Below are 23,127 nucleotides of genomic sequence, written 5' to 3'. Positions count from 1 at the left end.
CAGGAACTGATCTGGTTCTGACAGGACAGATGCTGTCCAGAATGAAAAGAATCATTTACAACCATTAGCAAATGCTAACAAATCATGTGTGACAATTGATTCGATAATTAGCGGCTCTATCGTTTGTTATCGTCGATAGGAAATACTTCCTTTGACAAACTTTTGGCCTTTCATTTATAATTTCTTTCAGACTGTGAAAATAAGCCAAATTCTTAAGAGAAGCTCCAGAGACCTTCAGGAGACCTGTTGATCAAAACATGTCTAAAAGCTTCCAGGACAGCCAGGACAACACAAAACAGAAACAAGGACTGGAACAGGAGCTTTTTGCTGCTGGTCTTCCTCAGAATCTGTAAAAGTGCTGAGTCACCTTCAGCACCAGAACCAGGTTTGATGAAAAGGCCGTGTGCGGCAGGAGCGGCCTCTTTTTTTTTTGTAGTTTTATCTGAATCCCTGTGCAGTCCATTTGCATCAGCGTCACATCTACTCATTGTGAAAGTGTTTCATGAGTCACTCTGACGCAGGTCCTTCTCACACACCTCCCGTCCTCCTCTCCCTCCACCCCCCCCCCCCCCCCTCGCACACGCAGACAGATTTTCTCTGGAGAGAAGCTCGGCTCATGAACGCCCACGCCGAGCACTGCTCACAGTGGCAGCCCAGCTCCCCTCCCCGTCCTGCCGCCTCCTCCTCTTCCAGCTCAAGTCACTGATCATCATCATGATGTGTTGCCGTGGCAACGGCTGGAGGTGGGCGGCGGCTCCACCGGTGGTGGGCGGAAGCCAGCCGCTAAGGAGCGTGGGAGGGATCTGCACCCATCACCCTCAATTTGAAGGGAGCAGGAAGCTGACTGCTTTTGAGAAGGTGTGGGCGTTGGTGAATTATTGCCTCTCCTCCCTGAAGCTTCGTTAGGGATCGCCTTGTTTGTCTCCCTCACTTCCTTCCTTTGTTTTCTTTTTTTAACAACAACAAAATGTGCAAAAGTAGACTCAGAATTCTGCTATAATTTGGGAAAAGTGCAGGTTTGTCACCAGTTTTAACAGCTTACTTCATGTTTTAGACTTAAACTGAAACATTTTCTGAGTATCATAACACAACGTGAGTTTTTAATCATCTTTAACTTAACATTAAATGAAATTTGTGTCAAACTATGTAAACTGCTGCTGGTAAGCATGCAGATTAAATAGAAAGCTCACATGACATTTTCATTGATCCCTTCAACACTTAAGGCCTTTTTGGGCAAATGTAACTAGAATCCTGCTGGTTTTATCTCGTATAGTTCCTCCTGTAAATTTACTCTGAATTTCTCTTTAACTCTAATTCTCAAACTCACGAATATTTCCTAACCAAGTCTGCAGGAATCCTTATTACTCGTCTCTAATCTGCATGCTTTATCCTCCCTGGAGCTCCAGGTGGGTAACGTTTACACACACATTGATAAAATTTGATAAAAGCCCAGTTTTCAGTGAATTAGTAGGTCAGTGTTTAATTCTGTGTCACATTTCTCCCACACAGGCAGGTCACCAAAGAGGTCAGGACAAAAACATGCTGGAGTCAAGAAAATATTTCATGGAGTCATAATATGATAATAGAAAATTGTTTCATAGCGTCCGAGCAGCTACTTTAAAGTACAAACAAGCACAACGTGACTGTATGGATGCAGCTTTTTAGAATCCCTTCTTGGTTTGTGGTTCTCGGCTCCTCCAGCAGGTGGTGCTGTTTCACTGAAACTGTGTGAATGTGCGCACCGCTGCAGGATCTCCACCAGGTGTCAGAGCAGGACAACAGTTCATGTTTTCATTGCTGTTCAAATTATTCATTCAATGAAACCCGAAGCTGCTGGTGTGTTGATATTTTAAAGACGTCATCCAAATCATCATTGTGAAGTCTGTCTTTACTTTTCTCTTGAGAAGGTGCCTTCCACCATCTGTCCCCTTGCTCATGGCCCCTCAGTATAATAGATTATGTCAGTCTACCGTTCTGTTCTCATTGAGTAAATTTTAAAAAAATTACAAAATTTAACATACATGAAGTGCATTCTTGGAGCAATTTCTGCAACAAATATCAGATAACTTCACAAAAGTCTCTCTCTCTCTCTCTCTCTCTCTCTCTCTCTCTCTCTCTCTCTCTCTCTCTCTCTCTCTCTCTCTCTCTCTCTCTCTCTCTCTCTCTCTCTCTCTCTCTCTCTCTCTCTCTCTCTCTCTCTCTCTCTCTCTCACACACACACACACACACACACACACACGCGCGCGCGCGCGCCTCTAAACATTCGAAACTTAGAATACAAGCTTGAGTTAACTGAGAAAAATATTAATAAGCTATTTAATGAGCTTCAGAAGGTGTAGGTGCATGTTTGTGAATTGGAGGAGGTTATTTGTGTTATTACTTTATTCTGGGTTTATTATTTGGAATTTCTTCTCAACATTCTATTTATGATGGAAATAATTTTTCCAGACGTGGACTTTAATCTCAACACTTCCTCTTTATCTTTTCTATGTTTATTTTTGTTTCTGCTCCGAAGTCTAATTTAAAATATTTTATTTCTCGAGTGAACATTAAAGGTCAATTAAACCCCTAAAACCGTGTAAAAGGGAGTAAGTGTGTTTAATTTACTCATTATGTGGAAAACAGTCAAACTATAGTATTCGGTTCAGCCAATCAGAAGCAGGAATACTTGCCACTGGACCAATCAGAACTCGTGCCAGAGCTTAAAGGATAGGTTGTAGCTTGTGATGCACGTTCTGATCCGGTGAGGCTTTGGGAGAAACGTTGGGATCCAGCTGTCACCGGGAAACGCTCTTTTCCGGTTTTAGTAGACATTTCTTAAGTCGAACAAGTGACCCCGAACCTGAAATGTTACCTTTCCGGCCCACGGTAGCGCTGAAGGAGCTTTTTCAGAGCCAGCTGAAGCGGCCGCTGACACGCACAACCGCAGCCGAGGTGAAAGCGGCTCCTGCGGCTTGTTTCAGTACATCCGGTCCGGATCGGAGATCTCCGGGCGTAGGGAGGCCGTTTACCGGGTGGAGAAGCCCGCAGCTCATCAGGAAACCGGGCTTCAGAGGATTGTGCTCCAAAGGGGACGGACATGGAGACGCCAGCAGGGACTCGGACAAGTGAGTAACTCTGGTTAATAACAACGTCACACATTCAGCGTGGGTTTTTATCATTTACTCATTAAAATATTTATTCTGTAATAGAACAAAAGGCTGTTCATCTGAAACGATAATCTTAAAGAAAAGGAAATAAAATAGATGTGCGTCCGAAAATGGATTCATGATGCTATAAATCGTGACGATTGGCAGACAGGCTTCAGCTTTCATCTCCTGAAACTGACTCAGCGATGGATTCACCTAAAACCTGCTGCTTCTGCAGCATCTGAACACGAAACTTTTCTGTTAGAATAAACAAGTAAAGCTGCTGTTGATCCGCAGGTTTGATCTCCATCATCAGCATATACTCAATGTCTAATGAAGGTCAGGCATGGCTGCATCCCAGCATCATCCCAGCTCCAGGGAACTTTATGTAATCGCGATGTGTTAAACAGACTTATCACCTAGTACATAACTCTAAATGTGCAGCTGATCTTCTGCATCAGTTAAACGTCTGCTGCTGGTCCGTTCAGACCAAAATACAAATAACATCATAACAAAACCAGTTTCAATTAAATAAATCCACATTTCTAGCATCTTATTAAACATTTATCAGGTTTCAAAGCTGGGGAACAGTAAAGCTGATGGCCCAGTGCTGGAGTTGATATGTTTATGTCATTATTAAATCAACAAAAGCAGAACTGAGTTAGATTTAAGTCTTTTGGGGTTCAGATGAAACACACCTGGTGTTTTTTTTTTCTCACCTGAGGATGCTCTTCTGCTCAAACACAAGCAACACGTGTCAAAACTTCATTAATGCCAACCCTTCGTGTGCCTTCCTTGGGTCATCTCTGTCCAAAGTAAGAGCAATCCTGTCTTCAGAAGACTCTGATCCTTCAGGTGTATCAAAGTACTGGTTACCCCCCCTACACTCCTACTAAAGGTCAGAATTATTTTAGTCAATGATAAAAACGGAACTGGTTTGAGTTTATAGACTGATTACTAACAGCTGTATAACATCTGCATTAACAACTGTGATCTTTGTTAATCTGTGATAATAAAATGCTCCATCGCTCCTCAGGACAGCACTGGCGTCGTCTTGTTTTTGCTCACGGGTAATTAGCTGCCTCGTTTGAGCTCAGCTGACTGATTTTTGTTTCCACTGGAGGCTAATTTCAGTTTCTGCGTATCCTCGACTCCTGTGAAACTGAGCGTCACCAACGGGCTCAGAGAGTTTTTGAGAATCTCTGCGAAAATGTTTCAATTTTTATTATTCTTAGCAAGCAGAAAAAAGCAACAAACACAATGAGTCCAGGGTGAAACATTCTACAAGCTGTAAATCCCCAGCAGCCGTCGGCGCCTCTCCAAGTGTAGAGGAGTCTGACTCGTGAATCGTCGCCCGTAAATGCTTCACGCCAATTTGTGATGACCAAAGAGGCCATGAAACCAGCGCCATCGATCACAGTCGGTCACAGCTCTATTAAAGCTGCTCTCTGCAGACACTCGGAGTCCGTTTAATGAAATCACCTGAAGTGGGAGCTGGAAATCACAGCAGAACAGAATAGACAGACCCGTCTCACAGTTACACAAAACATCCCAGAATAACAGTCGGACATGGTGGTGGTAGTGTGATGACCTGGGCTGCTCTGCTGCATCAGGACCATCCGGAACACTTGCTGTGCTCTCTACCATATCAATGTACTCTATGGCACATTAACTCATTCACTGCCAGTGACGACTAAAGTTGTCATTTGCATTTTTTTTACTGTGTGGGCGTCGGAACGAGCCCCCGCATCGTGAGAACAAACATCCCAGCTCTAAAGCCGATCTTCATCCGCGTGTGTCACACGTCACGTGATCAGAAAGCAGAAAATCCATGTGTTAGGAGATCGTTTTGGGCCACTGCTGTAAAAAAGTGAGGAGCGAACCGGAAAAAATTCTGCCGATCAAAATTCAACAACATATTATGAAAGAACGGATAAAGCTCGTAACGTAAGCTCTTCCTGATGTAAGAGGTGAGTCTCCGCTTTGTTTTGGTTGTTTTGCCGTCGACATCATCCTAGCGCACAACCTTCTGTGACTCTTAAAAACACAGTAAAAACGGTGAGAAACGCTGGCAGCGAATGAGTTAAAAACAGCATGGGGCTGACCTAAGCGCCTCCCAAACAACCGCATAAAAAACAGACACATAAAATACGGAAAAAATAGTAAAGCAGATAAAAACGACAATCACAGCACACAATAAAAAAGTACAAATGAACTTCAAAAAAGAGCCACAATCTAGAAGCCAAATCATAGATGCACGTCTTCAACTGTGTCTTGAAGGAACCAGTGGGTGATGACTGTTGAATAGTGATTGGCGGTGCATTCCAGAGAGTGGTAGCTAGCTACACACATGAAGGCTCGCTCTACCCTTGCCTTGTTGCTCATAGCGGGGGTGCAGAGGAGCAGGTGGTCAGCTGATCCTAGTGAGCACATAGGGCTTGGGTAGGTCCAATAAAAATGATGGTGCCAGGCCGTTAAGGCTTTATATACAAAAAGCAGGATCCTAAATTGTAGCCTGAAAGCCACAGATGGCCAATGGAGATGTGCCAGAACCAGGGTCACATAATAATAATAATTCATTTTATTTATAGGCACCTTTCATGGCACTCAATGTCACCTTACAGTAAGACAAGAAATAACACATCATGATAAAAGAAAGTAAGGTCACCTCAATTAAACCAATAAAGATTAAAAAGCAATAAAACGATAAAACAGATAGGGTTGGACAATATATCAGCATCAATATCGGTATCGGCCGACGTTAGCCATTTTTTTACTTATCGGTATCGGTTCAATAAATAAAACCGAGCCGATATTAACAACCGATATTTTTTTCCATCTAGCCTCCATTTGTTTGCACGTTTCAGCGGGTGAGGGGGGTGATGTGCGATTGTTTAGTCATGCGAACAGTGAATGTAATCATCTCAACCGTAAGTGTGTGTGTTGTGTGTACATAATAATGTAAATTCAGCTTTAATAATTTAATTCTATACAAAATCTCCAGATTTTAGAAGCATTAATGCCACTATATCGGTATCAGCAAATGTCGGTTATCGGCCATAACAGTGATCTAAATATCGGATATCGGTATTGACCCCAAAATTTCATATCGGTGCATCACTAATAACAGATGACAAAAAACAAACAAATGAGATGGTTGGATGGAGATTCACAAACAAAAAGCATTTTTGAACAAGTAAGTTTTGAGATGAAGTCAATGTTGTGAATCTCAGGTGGAAGAGAGTTCCAGAGGTGAGGGGCAGAGCGACTGAACGCTCTGGACCCCATGGTAGACAACGGAAACGGGGCACTGAGAGATGGATGGAGGAGGAAGATCTAAGACTACGGATGGGGACGTTAATTTGCAGCAGTTCACTGAGATATGGAGGGGCGAGGTTAAATGCAAGAAGGATTTTGAAAGTGATCCGAAGTTTTACAGGAAGCCAGTGCAGCTCCTTCAAAACGGGGGTGATGTGATCAGTGGACGGGGTTTTGGAGACGATACGGGCAGCTGAGTCCTGGACCAGCTGATTGAGGGAGACCAAAAAGTAGGGAATTACAATAGTCCATATGAGAAGTGACATGGGTGTGAACAAGAAAAGCAGCGCTGTGAGATGTGAGGGACGGTCGGAGGCGGTTAATGTTGCGTAGATGGAAATAAGAAACCTGAGTAATTTTACAACTTTGGGACTGAAATGATTATGTACCATCAGGGATGACAGCCAGACACATGGCTGCGTCTGCCTGTGTTGGTCAAGAGTCTTACAGCTGCGTTCTGCACAATCTGCAGCTGGTTTAGGACCGAGGCAGGAGTCCTGACTAGGACGATTCCAAACGCGACAGTTTCAAACTCGGCTTCAGAAACACGACCTCACAATCGCATTGATCTGAAGGACCATTGTAAATCCCACATCAAATTTCATCCAGAGGCTGGCGACACCCTTTTGAGGTCCAAACTCAGAAGAGTCTGAAGCACAGAGGTGCGAGACAGGTTTCTGGGATCAAAAAGAATGGCCTCAGTCTTTGACTCGTTTAGTTTAAGGAAGCCACCCCTTCACATCCGAGTGACAGTCATCAGCACAGATATGGTCGCCTACGCCGTACCGCTCGTAAATCTGTCCCAGAGGGAGAAGATGGATGGAGAACAGACTCTAGAACGTCTGACCTTTGACCTTAAACAGGCCGCTCATGCTGAAACAACCCCTAAGGAGAATATAGTTTACAGTTTAAAATGTAATTTTATTTAATCTACAGTGATTTTAAAGAGAGAAACTCTAATAAAAAAGCATCTGGTTCGGCGTCTGCAGTGATGCGGACGCTGAGCCGATCTGTCGTGGTGAAGAGGGAGCTGAGCCAGAAAGCCAGGCTCTCGATTTACCGGTCGATCTACGTCCCAGTCCTCACCTATGGTCATGAGCTTTGGGTAATGACCGAAAGAACGAGATCGCGGATACAAGCGGCCGAAATGAGTTTGCTCCGTAGGGTGGCCAGGGTCAGCCTTAGGGATAGGGTGAGGAGCTCGGACATTCAGGAGGGACTCAGAGTAGAACCGCTGCTCCTCCGGATCGAAAGGAATCAGTTGCGGTGGTTTGGGCATCTGGTCAGGATGCCTCCTGGACGCCTCCCTGGGGAGGTGTTTCGGGCATGTCCTGCCGGCAGAAGGCCCCCGGGTCGACCCAGGACACGTTGGGGAGGTTACATCTCCAATCTGGTCCGGGAACGCCTTGGGGTCCTGCCGGAGGAGCTGGTGGAGAAGGCCTGGGAGAGGACGGTCTGGAGCTCCCTAGTTGGGATGCTGCCCCCGCGACCCGGACCCGGATAAGCGGAGGAAGATGACGACGTCGAAACTCTAATAAACAGGACGAGGGTTAAAGACTTCTACGTCTGTGAGGAGTTCAGATTAAATCCACATTTCTGCACAGAAACACGTTCAGAACAGAATCGTTTGTGTTTTTAAAGGTTTTTTAGCTTCTGGACCTAGAGTCACGACTGACCTTTACAGACTCTAATGAGGACATCCAGATGTTCCTTTAGACTTTTTCTCTTTTCGTCTCATTTCTGCAGCATCTCAACATGAACCGTCAGTTTTTAACGGTTTTGATTTGATCATCCAGAATGAAAACCACAGGGTTGATCCCGCTGCTGCTCATTTGTTGCTTTATTGTTTATTTATTCTGTTATTGATGAAAGAAATGTAAATATCTGATACTAATTCAGTATTATTCCCTCTGCTCATCTCTCCCTGTTGTTGATCTGCTTGCTTTGTAAGTATTTTTCTCTTTTTTATCTTTAGTTTAGCTCTAGATGTGACTAATGATCGGTTTTCTACAGAAACCTGCTTTTACCTTCAAACAACCTCACTTCCTCCCAGTGGCTGTGCTGTCCCCCCCCCCCCCCCCCCCCCCCCCCCACTTCCTCTCTCACCCGCAGGGGTCGGTAACGAGGTCAGATTTAGCTGATCTGTTAAACCTGCTCCTGACGGTATCGTTAACGTTTAAACTCTGAGAGATGAAATGATTGACGGCTCAGGTTCTGCTGGAGCGCGAGTTTAGGATCCATCCTGATAAGAACCCAGACGTCCTCTCCCAGCACACAGACCAGAGCTCCCATGATGCATTGAGCCTGGATGCTGAGAGCTTTTGCACAAATCTTCTTCTTTAACACGAATCACAGCAGAGGTTCTGCCTCGAGCCGGTCCACCCGTTCCTCCCAGAGACGCCTCGGAGTGGAAACGTGTTGGAAACCAGCCAGGACCCACAGGGAAATGATCCGATTGGGCTTTGTTATTCCAAAAACATCCAATAAATCCTGTCATTCAGAGGTGAGCACTGCTAGCGTTGCGGTCGGTGATGTCCGAGGCGGATGAGCAGGTTTTATTTTAGCCTCCAGACTCCAGCAGAACACCGGTGTTTGGTTCATTTCTAGCCTCGGAGCATCATCTGACCTGAGGTTCTGTTTCTCAGCGAGACAGAGTCACCGACACGAAAACCTCACGGATTCCTGGCTGGTGTTCCAACTCGTAGAACCCCTAGTGTGGCCTTCTGCCAGCAGCAGAACCCGTGGAGACCCTTCTCCACTGGTTCTGCTGCTGAAGGAAGGCTGTAGAGTTTCTGTTCTGCTTCTCCTTGCAGAGTGAGAGCTTCACCTCCCTCTGCTGCAGCTCCCCTCCGTGTTTCCGACACACCCTTCGTCTCCGAGTGGCGCGGTCTCACGCTCCTGTCTCTGTGTGTCTCCTGTAGGAGAAGAAAGCCGGGCATCCTGCCCAGCCTGGAGGATCTGCTGTTCTACACCATCGCAGAGGGCCAGGAAAAAATCCCAGCTCACAAGTTCACCACCGTGAGTCCCAGTCAAGATGTCTGCCTGACACCTAGAGGGAGGCTGGAGCTGACTCGGCCGTGTGCACACATCCCCATCACGATGCTTTCCTCCTCTGTCATCAGGCTCTTAAATCCACCGGGCTTCGAACCGGAGACCCTCGGCTCAAAGAATGCATGGAGATGCTGAAGATGACCTTGAAGACCACCTCAGACGGAGCGCTGGACCGACACCTCTTCAAAAAGTAGGTTATACCTGCTAATTAGAAGGTTTGCTGTTAAGTTGAACTTGTAACTTAAACAGAAACCACAGGCCAGACCAGAGCGGCCGTTGTCATGGATACCAAGCACTGAATAATTTACAGAAATCTGCTTTTGAGTTATTTACGCTGGCCAGAGTCTCTGCAGCAAACAAGGTCACTGGTTCATGACTAAGTCACCGCTCTCGTGTCGGAGCAGCGGGTGGAGGTTTTTATTCACAGCAGGAAGCGTTTCATCATCTTCTCTTTGAGTTTGAACACAACCAACATCTGCCCATAATAAACCAGGTTAGTAATGATCGTGCTGTTTTAGCAGGGATGTGGCGTTCCGAGGAGCAGAACTCAGTACCGGCTGCTCCTCCTGGCCACCTTCCATCACTTCCTCTCCTGGGTTTATTTTTAGAGCTCAGGCTCTCGAGGTGGAGCACGTGAGCGGGCGGAGGAGGGGTGAAGCCGGTGTGTGTTCCTGCAGGGATTAGTCTGATGATAAATCCCTCCCAGCCTTGTTACGTGGAGTCATGTGATCTCTGCTGCGTCGCTAGGGCTCAGAATCAGATCCGGGAGCTCTGTGGAAGCTGCGGGACATTTAGTTTCCATGGTAACAATGACGAGGGTGTGTTTGTTCCCACTTCTCTAGACGCTGCCTTACTGGAGCCGTTAAATGAATCAGTAGTGAGTGAGTTTACTCTGTTGTCTGTCTCAGGTGTGTCCAGAGCAACATCGTCCTGCTCACTCAGGCCTTCAGGAAGAAGTTCGTCGTCCCAGACTTCCAGTCCTTCAGCGCCCACATCGATGATCTGTACGAGAACGCCAAGAACCTGTCGGGAGGGCAGGTAGCTGCTCGTGATGAAGGTGTTGGGCGTTTCAGGTGTGCAGAAGGAGTTTTTTGTGGACCTTTAGTTGTTTGTCTTCCTGCTGCAGGTGGCGGATTACATTCCCCAGCTGGCTCGGTTCAGCCCGGACCTGTGGGGCGTGGCTCTGTGTACCGTGGACGGACAGAGGTACGAGTTAGTTTCTCTTTGTAAAGGTCAGGTCATCCGTTTTCTACAGAAATTATCCTAAAAATCAGAGTTGAATCAGGAAAATAAACCGCAGTTTAACACATTCATGTTTCCGTTCAGGCACACTGTCGGTGACACCAAGGTTCCCTTCTGTCTGCAGTCGTGCGTGAAGCCGCTGAAATACGCCGTCGCCGTTCACGACCACGGAACCGAGTATGTGCACCGCTTCATCGGCAAGGAGCCGAGCGGCCTGAGGTTCAACAAGCTCTTCCTGAACGAGGACGGTGAGGACACATGCACACGTGTGACTGGGTCAAAGGTCACAGTGACACAGCCCAGTCCTCTCCAGTTACCGTGGAGATGTGATGCTGTGGCTCGGTGATTAGTGATGGAAAAACAAGCTGCAGAAATCAAACAGGACTACACACATACACACAATAACACGCACACACACTCACTCACTCACGTGCACTCACGCACACACACACACACACACACACACACACACACACACACTCACTCACTCACTCACTCACTCACTCACTCACTCACTCACTCACTCACTCACTCACTCACGCGCACGCACGCACACACACACACAAAAACACACACGCACGCACACACAAACACACAAAACACACACACACGCACGCACACACAAAACACACACACACACACGCACAAAAACACACACACACACACACAATAACACGCACACTCACTCACGCGCGCGCACACACACACACACACACACACACACACAATAACACGCACACACACACGCACACACAATAACACGCACACTCACTCACGCGCGCACACACACACAATAACACGCACACTCACTCACGCGCGCGCACACACACAATAACACGCACACACACACGCACACGCACACACACACAAAACACACACACGCACGCACACACCATAACACGCACACTCACTCACGCGCGCACACACACACACACACACACACAATAACACGCACACTCACTCACGCGCGCACACACACACACACACAATAACACGCAAACACACACGCACACACAAAACACACACACGCACGCACACACAAAACACACACACACGCACAAAAACACACACACACAATAACACGCACACTCACTCACGCGCGCACACACACACACACACACAAAACACACACGCACACACACACTCACTCACTCACTCACTCACTCACTCACTCACTCACTCACACACACACGCACACACACACTCACACAAAAACACACACGCACACACACACTCACACAAAAACACAAAACACGCACACACAAAACACAAACACACAAAACACACACACACGCACGCACACACAAAACACACACACACACACGCACAAAAACACACACACACACAATAACACGCACACTCACTCAAGCGCGCACACACACAATAACACGCACACACACACACACGCACACGCACGCACACACAAAACACACACACGCACGCACACACAAAACACACACACGCACGCACACACAAAACACACACACGCACGCACACACAATAACACGCACACTCACTCACGCGCGCGCACACACACACACACACACACGCACACGCACGCACACACAAAACACACACACGCACGCACACACAATAACACGCACACTCACTCACGCGCGCACACACACACACACACACAATAACACGCACACTCACTCACGCGCGCACACACACACACACACACACACACACACAATAACACGCAAACACACACGCACACACAAAACACACACACGCACAAAAACACACACACACAATAACACGCACACTCACTCACGCGCGCGCACACACACACACACACACACACACACTCACACACACAAAACACACAAGCACACACACACTCACACACACACTCACACACACACACACACACACACACACACACACACACACACACACACACACACACACACACACACTCACGCACACACACCAAATGTTTTTCATCCTGCTGACGCTTCCAGGTGTTTTGTTGTATTTCTGAGCAAAATTTTCCAAAACTTACGGATTCTAAATAACATCTATAAATAAATAAATAATAAAATATGTACAGATGTTCATTTGTCTCACTTGAACTCCTAATGCAAACATCTGTATGTTAAGATTTCAGCTAAGGTATTACCTAACATGGAGTTTTCTGTGTCATCAGAATCTGTTAGCATGAGTTGTTTTGCTGCCATTGTCTGACTCTAACGTCACATCCAGATGTTTCCGACTCCAGCTTGATGGAGCTTTGCTGGTGGAGGAAAGTTTAACTCATTTCTGTCATTAAAAGCTTCTGTTCTCATTATTCTGTTCTCATTATTCTGATGTTCACTCAGCAGCTTTTCACCTCCGGCGCTAACATGTTCTGCTCTCGTTTTTGTTCTCGCTTGTGTAAAAACGTGTTTCTTCACTGATTTGAACCTTTTGTGTGGCTGCAGATAAACCTCACAACCCCATGGTGAACGCCGGCGCCATCGTCTGCACGTCCCTCATCAAGGTGAGCTTTGTTAGCATGCTAAAGGGTTTCATGTTTCAGCCTGGATGTGAAACACATTTAAGCGTCTGGACGAGGAGATGGTTCTGTTCTGCTGTCGCAGTGGAGGCGTGACCATCTGAGTTCAGGTGGAAAATTCTACAGGAAGTAAAATAATCTGCAACAAAATGATCAAATCTGCAGATTAATGTAAACGGGCAGATTAGGATTACAGAGAGTCACGCTGAAAGGGGATTAAAATGAAAGCGGCATCACTCAGTTATTACACACACACACACACACACACACACGTTAAACCCAAACTGTCCTGTCATCTGAAATAATCCTGACCTCCTCTGTCCTCCACACACTCAGAGAGGTGACTCTTCTCCTCACAGAAACTCAATGGCGCCACCTGCTGATCCAGAGTCTCATCAGCTGTTAGAGGGTTCCTCCTCAGGAGGCTGGTGATGATCATCAGGAGTCCACCAGGGTTTCAGAGGAGCTTAATTACAGAAACCTGCTGATTCTGATCCTTGTCTCTGGGTCAGAACCAGTAGGAACATCTGGATCAGAACACCTGTTCTCCTGCTCAGACCAGTCTATTACTGTTGTTAAGGTCATATCGGGTGAGCTTCTGTAGAGGATCACAGTCTAGGGAGACAGCTTGTCTTGCTGACTCACACCCAAGCACCACCAGTCCGTTTAACAACAGCTGATGTTTGTGATAGCCCCTCGTCATCTCTGGTCGATTATAATTAAAGATCCATTAATAGCAGCTGCTGATAATGAATACCTGACCGTCTCTGATGTCTTTTAGTTTTCTCACTAATAGGGTTGTCACGGTAACCGGTTTAGCGGTAAACCCCAATAAAAAAGTTAACAATAATAATAACCGTCTTGTTTTTTAAAATATATATTATCTCGGTGATTACCGTGGCTGCGGTGACCCTTACCAGCCACCGTATAATCTGCTGAAGTTGCCGGCGACATATGCGCACTTTGTTGTTTACAACCAAAACTTTCTTGAAGCTAAAGCTGAAATAACGGCCAAAGGAGGAGACGGCAGCACTCAGGACATTTATTATCCCTCAAAGAAGATAAAGTGGGAAGTACGGGCATTTTTGGATATTTGAAGAATGCCGAGGGACAGCTGATAGAAGACGGCTATCCTGTTTGCAGCACGAGCAGAAAAAGTGTCTGTGAAAGGCAGCAACGCTTCAAATCTCATGACACATCTGCGTGACCATCACCCACAACTCTACAGTCAACGCAAGGCAAGCTAACGTTAGAGTTTTAGCTAAAATGCGTGATCAGAGGATTTGGGTTGAGGGAGAATGCAACGAGTCGCTATATAAAGCAGCCGCAGCGCCGCTACCTGCATATAAACCGTGTCGCGGACACCCCCGTGTTGAAAAGACGCTATGCATTATGGGGCTCCCAGGGGCAGATAAGAGTTGGTCTCTCTCCGAGAATAATTATGAATTTAACAATGATTACTGCCTGATGGCATTTTCCCACATCTGCAAAGCTCACTGGAAGGACACAAACCGAGGACAATATTTTCCTGATATAGGGTTTATTACTCAAGTAAGGGTAAAAAAGTATCTGATTAAAAGGCTACTTGAGTACTGAGTATCACCTGATCTAATATTTTTAAAATGATGACATCAAACAGACATAAAATAAGAAGTTATGAGCAAATATTGGTATTTTAAAGACTAAAGGGAAAAAATGTAAACAAATAAACAACATCATTATAAAATAACACATTTTAGGCAAAATTTAGACACAAACTGAGGACAATATATTCCTGATATACAGTGTTTATATAGTTGTCTGAAAATGTAACATGTTTAAAAAAAACACAGCGATAATACCGAAAACCGTGATAATTTTGGTCATAATAACCGTGTACACACACGCACGCACGCGCACTCACACACACAAAATGTTTTTTTATCCTTCTGACGCTTCCAGGTGTTTTGTTGTATTTCTGAGCAAAATTTTCCAAATCTTACGGATTCTAAATAACATCTATAAATAAATAAATAATAAAATATGTACAGATGTTCGTTTGTCTGACTTGAACTCCTAATAAAAACATCTGTATGTTAAGATTTCAGCTAAGGCATTACCTAACATGGAGTTTGGTAATTGTTTGTGTTCAATCAGGACTGATGAAGAATTAGTTTCTGTCTCGTTAAGTCTGGTCGGTTTCAAGTCCTCGTGTTCGATCTGTTTTATTTATACCCCCACCACTGTGACATCATCACCCTGCGACCTTTGACCTGACACATGAGGACTTTCTGTAGTTTTACATCAGAAACGGCTGACTGATCAGCACAAACGCTTTGTGTTTCAGCAAGGAGCGAGCAACGCTGAGAAGTTTGATTATGTGAGTACGCATCTGCCTGAACTGATCAGGTTTTATTAGTATTATTTGTTATTAATCTTTTTCTGTTGCAGATGATGAACTTCATGAACAAGCTGGCAGGAAACGAGTACGTTGGCTTCAGCAACGCCACGTGAGTGGATCAGGAACCTTCCGGTTCTAGCTGAGGGACGCTTCTACCGATCGGTTCTGAGTTTCTCGTGTTTACGTTTCAGGTTTCAGTCCGAACGAGAATCTGGAGACAGAAACTTTGCCATTGGCTACTATCTGAAGGAGAAGAAGGTGAGAACGTCTCCTGTCTAAGAGACACTAAACACAGTTGTTCCTTTAAAATCTGCTGACATGAATCCTGTTTTCGTCCTTTTAGTGTTTTCCAGAGGGAACAGACATGACCGCCATCCTGGACTTCTACTTCCAGGTCAGTGGAGCTCGCGGAGGGTGGGGGGCGATGGTTAGGGATGGGTACCTTTGACATCTGAATCGATTCGGTACTAATTCCCGGTACCTAGGAATCGATACCGGTACTTAACGGTACCAATTTTCGATACTTTTGAGTGTTTATTATTTTAATTCTCTTTTATAATTAAATATATATTTTTCTCAATATATAACAATATTTGATAAATATCACGATAAATAACATTCAACTGTTTGTATTTTAACATCGTCCTTGTAGTTTTATAAGCTGAACATTAAACTGAAGCAAACATCTTTACTGTGAACTAAATTTACTGTGTATCTTCATTCCTTTTGCCGTCTTTTTTCATTTGATTTTTCCTACTGGGAAGTTAGAATTTCCGAGGAGAAAGCGAACGCACCATTAGCTGATAACAATGGTGGCATAGGAAGCTAACATAACAAGCTAACGTTATCTTAAACAGTTTATTTAACTGCTGGAGCAGATTAAAACGATGATGCCTCACACTTAGATCGCTGTCGCTGGTTTCATCTTCACCCAATCACCCGTCGCATTTAGTAAAGTGAAGCCAAACTTTAGAGCGCGTTCATGTTCTTCTAGTCGGAAATTCTGAGTTTCGGGGAGAAAGCGAACTCACCATTAGCGAAACGGAAGCTAAGATATCAAGCTAACGTTATCTTAAACATTTTATTTACCTACTGGAGCAGATTAAGATGAGGATGTCTCACTTAGATCGTTGTCACTGGTTTCATCATCACCCAGTTACCCATCCCATTTAGTGAAGTGGACCCAAGCTTTAGCGTGCGTTCTCTCTACCGTGCTGCTCTGTTTACAACTGGTTCACAGCAAGCGACGACATAACGCTCTTGCGCATGCGCAGCTGTCTTGGCAAGTTCTCGTTATGAAGGACGGGTACCGAAACGAGGCACCGTTTGAAATGACGTCAATCGGTGCTCGGTCGGTACTTTGGAATTCGGTCGGTACCTTAAAAAGTACCAAATTCGGTACCCATCCCTAGCGATGGTCACACTGGGCTTTAGTTGGATCACGTCTGAAGCTTTCTCTGCTTTTCTCCACCAGCTCTGCTCCATCGAGGTGACGTGCGAGAGCGCCAGCGTCATGGCGGCGACTCTGGCTAATGGCGGCTTCTGTCCAATCACAGGAGAGCGCGTGCTGAGCCCCGAGGCGGTGCGGAACACTCTGAGTCTAATGCATTCCTGCGGCATGTACGACTTCTCCGGACAGTTCGCCTTCCACGTCAGTACCCCGCTCCGTCTCACCCTTTCAGGAGTCTCGGCAGGACGTCGTTTCTGTAAGACTCTTTAAGCTCCGCCTCCTCCGTCTGTTCCAGGTGGGTCTGCCGGCTAAATCCGGCGTCGCTGGTGGAATTTTGTTGGTTGTTCCCAACGTGATGGGAATCATGTGCTGGTCTCCTCCCCTGGACAAACTGGGAAACAGTGTGAGAGGGATCCAGTTCTGCACGGTAACCCAGAGCTGATGTAATAAATACAAACCAGCAGGAGGAGTTAGAACTCCTGCAGCCGAAGCTTTAAAATGTTTCTCCTTCCCCCGCAGGATCTAGTTTCTCTCTGCAACTTCCACAACTACGACAACCTGAGGCACTTTGCTAAGAAACTGGATCCTCGTCGGGAGGGGGGGGACCAGCGGGTGAGTTTTCCCCACGCACAGGAGGGGTCCCACAACTCTCTCTGTAGATGAGTAGGATATTATCCGTAGGAGTTTGATCCACAGCGCCACCTGCTGGAGACACAAATATGACGGAATATCTGTTTCAGGTTTCACACTCATGGTCTTCTGTTCCAGGTCAAGTCAGTGATCAACCTGCTCTTTGCTGCGTACACCGGAGATGTTTCAGCCCTACGAAGGTTCTGCTGCTCCTCAGTCATCTCTGGATATTTGTTAGGTTCTTGGTTCTGTTCCGGTTCTGATGTTTGGTGTCACTGTGCAGGTTTGCATTGTCCTCCATGGACATGGAGCAGAGGGACTATGACTCCAGGACGGCACTGCACGTCGCTGCTGCTGAAGGTTAGACTTACACATGCCCCTGTGTACGTGTGTGTGTGTGTGTGTGTGTGTGTACGTGTGCGTGTGTGTGTGTGTGTACATGTGTGTGTGTGATGCCTGAGGTCATGTTCTGCATGTTTCAGGACACGCTGAGGTGGTTCGGTTCCTGCTGGAGGCCTGCAAGGTCAACCCCATCCCTAAAGACCGGTCCGTTAAAGCCCTCATCTCAGTAGGTTTGGTTTCTGTCTGACGTTAAACATGTGACACGGTGACGGTGTGTGTGTGTGTAGGTGGGGGAACACACCAATGGACGAGGCGGTGCACTTCGGCCACCACGATGTCGTGACCATCCTCCGTGATTACCACAATCAGTACAGCCCGCAGGACAGCCCCGCCCAGAAGCAGAACGCCGAGGAGAACCTAGACGGGATGCTGTGAGGAAACCGGGTTGGCGACTGGAGGTGGGCGGAGTTCATCTGAAAGCCTCAGACAACCTGCACATGTAACCAACACGAACCGTCCCGATTATCAACTCTAGTGGATCTAAACCAGCTACAACCCTTCAGTATAAAAGCCTCTCATGTTTAGAAATGTTTGCTCTCAGTCAGGTAATTGGTTTATTTTACTCCTCTTCCTGGGTTCTGTTGGTGAAACTGATGGGTCTCTGATTCAGCCGTTTTATTCTGAAAAGCTGAAACAGGAAGCAGATGTTTTTCTCTACCTGCAGTTAAAACTTTCCTCAGAGGTGTGTGTGTGTGTGTGTGTGTGTGTGTGTGTGTGTGTGTGTGTGTGTGTGTGTGTGTGTGTGTGTGTGTGTGTGTGTGTGTGTGTGTGTGTGTGTGTGTGTGTGTGTGTGTGTGTGTGTGTGTGTGTGTGTGTGTGTGTGTGTGTGTGTGTGTGTGTGTGTGTGTGTGTGTGTGTGTGTGTGTGTGTGTGAATACACCCAGGTGTTTATCAGGTGGATTCAGCTTCAGAAACTTCAAGTCTTCTGTGTTCAACTTAAAACTTTTCCTTGTTTGTTTGTTTTTTTTTCTGTAAAACTGAACTTAACCTTTTATTTCCTGTTGTTTTTCTTTATTTATTCCTTTTCAACATGAGGAACTTTAATGAAAGCAGCCAAAGCTTCTAGTTTCAGATGTTAGATGGCGTTGTACATACCAGTCACGACACTGCCAGATTGCAAAGACACATTTCTGTTGTATGTTTAAGAACGACCAACGTGTACCCGACAGGAAAAACATTCCGGAATCAAAGGATCTGGTCCGTAAACAGGAACGGGAAGTTTTAGATGGAGTTTAGGTTCCTGAGGATTAAAGCTGCTGGTGATTGTTGTTTTTACAGTTTACAACTTGAATGTGACAACTTTTATTTTGAAAAAACAAAAAGAAGAAACCAGATCTAAGTGTTCAAAATGGAATTATCTTTAAAAGAATCTGAAAAAAGTATGGAGGCTTGTGATGAGCCAAAGTCTAGTTCATAAAATCCGAGCTCAGCTGGATCTTCGTGCACAGATGAAAACAAACATGAATCAAGTTTAAACATTTCCTTCAGACATGTGTTAGTGTGATGTTTGGATTTTTTAAACAAACATTTTAGGTTTCTTCTTCCCTTTTGAGGTTTTTCACAATACAACTTTGTTCCGAAAGCTCTTAAGCATGATCTGATTGTAAAGCCAGTTCCTCTGAAGGTGTAGCGGTTAGACATCAGCGCTGATTTCAAACGTTCGTAGAGACGATCGAGTCTGGAGTGTTTTCTCTCGAGTGCATACGGCTGTAAAATGTGTGTGTTCCTCAGGAAGGCCTCTGGTGGCGCTTTACAATGCAGATTGTTTTTCAGCAGAAGAATCTCATACTTGAACAGCTGTACAGATGTGTAGATTGCGTGTTTGTGTTGTGCTGAATATCCGGATGCCGTTTCTGAACAATCGAGTGGAGAACCCGAGGAACGTTACCGTTCTCGGGCTAGAATCGGAGTATTCATCGTTTAGAGCACAAAGCTGCAGCGTTCAGTCGGTGAGACGACCTGCAGCTCTTTGGATCACATGGTGTGTGTATTTGTGTTTGTGCAGCTGAAGTTCTCTGAATGTAACGTGCTTGTTCTTTCTTCTTCATGTGTATTTATTCTGCCGCGACTTAAAACGGTCAGGCAGCCCAGATATTTATTCACTCAGCAAAATATTTAATAAAGTATTTAAAAATGAACTTTTTGTATTTCTGTTATGTAAATGATGAGCTGAATTCATTTTAAAATGTTAAAGTTACACACGTAAACGTTTTAAAAACACGAGTCAAAATTCAAGAGTTCAGAGAAGAAACTAAAAGTTATGGGGGTGAAGATCTTAGAAGTGAACAGATCTGCTGCTTCTGTCAGCTGAGATGTTTCATCAGTTAAAAACCCAAAAGAGCTCAAATGTTGACGCAGGAAAGATGTTTAGGTAGGACGAAGTGTAGCACATCCACTAAGTACCCGTACTCCAGTGGGTTTGAGTTTGAATCCCAATGCCTTCCTGCTTTACTTTACTTTGAATTCCATAATTTAGGAGGTAAAATTTGCAATGAGTAGGACTCAAACCTGCAACCTGCTTTGTGTCAAACTCTGAAATTTGTATTAGTGAAATTCGCCTTTTGCACCATGTTGTGCTTCCAAGTGGGTCTCTGCTGCTGCTATGTGAGCGTCAGTGTAAAATTGGTGAAGAAGGTTTGAGCCCTGTTGTCGTAGTGTCCTTGGGCAAAACACTTACCCTCCTTGCCTGCTGGTGGCGCCTGCGTACGGCAGCCTCACTTCAGTCAGTGCAGTTGTGGTTACGTTGTAACTCGTCACCCCCAGTGTGTGAATGGTTGTTTTGTAAAGCACCTTGGGGGGGGGGGTTATAGCACCCAAGAAGACGCTATACAAATACAGGTCACTTACTGTTTCTATCAGTGTGTCAGTGTTTGCTTTAAAGTGACAGTGTGTATTTTCCCTGGTGATAGGGAGCAGTACATACCTAAATGATTGCAAGCACGCATTACTTTTGTGTTCAAGTGGGACCTTACCAACGGATGGTCATTAGGGTCAAAAATCCCATGGCGCCCAACCTTCAGCAAAAACAAGAACATCAGATTCCCCTTCATCACTGGTAACAAGTGGAGGTAAATGTGTAAAACTTTAATTAAAGGTGAAAGTTTAGTAACCATTTGTTACGAATGAGTAAATGTATTTTGTCCTCACGAGCTTCCGTAGAAGGAAACATGTCATCCAATATGGCGTCGTCCAGAGACTTATACCCGCTCCCACATTTTAGAACAGACTTCTATGGCAGATCTGCCAACTTTGTGAAAAAATTTTGAGTACCATGTGCGGCGTTTTTTCGCGGACTTTTGCAACTCCATTGCTTTTCACGCTGTACTCTCCCCATTCACTGGATGGAAAATTTTACACACACACACACACACACACACACACACACACACACACACACACACACTTGTTCATAGTTCTTATTTTGACTAGTAAGGTTAGACATTTTTACAGTTTGACCTGACTCCAAAGTATCATGCATTTTAATATTAAACAGTAAAACTCTATTTGTGCTTATACAAGTGACTTGCATTAAATTATTTCAATACAAATTAATAAAAAAATAACATTTATGTTAATGGTAATTATTTATTTTGTAAATTGCAATAGGTGTTTCGGTTTTCAAGAATGTAATATTAAATTGGTGTGACGAAGTGGTAGGGATGATTTCCCATTTGTCCCTGTAATTTATTTCTGTAGTCTGCTGGCACTGTGATGGGGGATGTTTTAACTGAAATGTGTCTTAGTGTGAAAATGTTTTTTGTATTGTAAAAACAGGTTTGTCTTTTGATTATGTTAACATTTAGGTACCTTTTATGTGGATGTTTATTTCCCTCTGCATTTAATGTTGGAGCACTGATGATTGGGATGGATTGTTTGCAGGTGTGATTTGCTGGGGTATTTAAAGGAAGCCAGGTGGAGGCTTGGGAGGTTTTGTTTTTGTTATGTGGTGATCTGTAAAAGGAAAGAGGTGAAATAAATGCAGGAGAAGCATTTTGGCTCTCTGGTAAAATGTCCCTGTGCTGCAGTTTGCCTCTACTTCTCTCAACTTGAAGACCTTCTGGCTGCTCTACATTCTCACATTTGGTGGCAGAGGTGGGATAAACAGTGGTGTTAGTACCAAAGAAAAATGACACTTGAAAACTTAAAACACATCTGCACACATCACCAGGGCTAATTTACCAATTACCTGCAGCTCCCTGGTGGCTTATGTTCACATCGTAATTGCAGATTGTGCAAAATCCATGGTGAGGCTGTTTGGGAACGGATATTGGATTACCGGAGAAGTTCAACCGAACTCCGACCCCGCCAGCTGGATGTCACTACCAGAGGTGCAGACATGTTTTAGACCGTTTGACTCAGAAGACCTGCGACCCGATTTGGACATAGAGGAGGATTCTGTTCATCTTCAGAACCAGAATCGGTACAGTTTGTTTACTTTTCTTAAATATTTCATTTCTGTGCTCCACTGGGAGTTCTAAGGTGAAGAGTTCTCAGCTGGTCTTAGCTCCATCATGTGTCTTAATATAGTTCAGTAATCTACAGTTTTACTGCTGTGTGTATTTATTGATATAACTCTGGAAAATATTTAACCGACAATTTACCAGAATAAATCTTCCTGATGCTGGAGTAACTCCTTAGCTCAACTCGTTGTTTGCACTAATCCAGGATGTCATGGAGGTTCTAATGTTGAAATATAGAGATCATATTTTAGATTATATCTCTCTGTGTGTGTGTGTGTGTGTGTGTGTGTGGCCTTTATTTTGGAAGGCAACATCAGAATGACTTGATATTGATATGGTATCACTGTGGGGTTGTATACTGTTGATCTAAAGTGGAATTACCCTGTGGAAACAGCAATTTGATATTTTAGAGCATTTTGAAATCGTTAAAGGTAGGTCAATTGTGGACAATTTAAAAAGGCCTTTATTTTGGAAGGCAACATCAGAATAACTTGATGTTGATATGGTATCACTGTGGGGTGTATACTGTTGATCTAAAGTGGAATTACCCTGTGGAAACAGCAATT

General features: G+C 44.9%; 1 protein-coding gene across 2 annotated transcripts; it reads left to right on the top strand.

The window, feature by feature from the left end:
* The first annotated feature begins 2,718 nt into the window (after positions 1 to 2,718).
* Positions 2,719 to 18,808, top strand: glsa (glutaminase a). 2 transcript variants are annotated; one of them, XM_015958025.3, is made up of 18 exons: positions 2,719 to 3,107; positions 9,374 to 9,464; positions 9,569 to 9,687; positions 10,406 to 10,535; positions 10,624 to 10,703; positions 10,824 to 10,987; positions 13,166 to 13,224; positions 15,566 to 15,598; positions 15,670 to 15,728; positions 15,811 to 15,877; positions 15,963 to 16,013; positions 17,094 to 17,270; positions 17,365 to 17,496; positions 17,589 to 17,681; positions 17,838 to 17,899; positions 17,983 to 18,059; positions 18,182 to 18,245; positions 18,329 to 18,808. In XM_015958025.3, exons 1-18 carry the CDS (start codon positions 2,848 to 2,850, stop codon positions 18,474 to 18,476), a joined length of 1,866 nt encoding a protein of 621 aa, XP_015813511.3. In that variant the 5' UTR covers positions 2,719 to 2,847; the 3' UTR covers positions 18,477 to 18,808. The 2 variants fall into 2 exon arrangements, with proteins under 2 accessions (XP_015813511.3, XP_015813510.3); XM_015958024.3 differs by having other exon boundaries at positions 9,368 to 9,464.
* Positions 18,809 to 23,127: the final 4,319 nt, after the last annotated feature.

Source organism: Nothobranchius furzeri, chromosome 3, assembly GCF_043380555.1.
Source record: "Nothobranchius furzeri strain GRZ-AD chromosome 3, NfurGRZ-RIMD1, whole genome shotgun sequence".
NCBI classification, from domain to species: domain Eukaryota; kingdom Metazoa; phylum Chordata; class Actinopteri; order Cyprinodontiformes; family Nothobranchiidae; genus Nothobranchius; species Nothobranchius furzeri.
The sequence above is the reverse complement of the archived record's forward strand: the minus strand, read 5'-3'. Positions and strand labels throughout refer to the sequence as shown.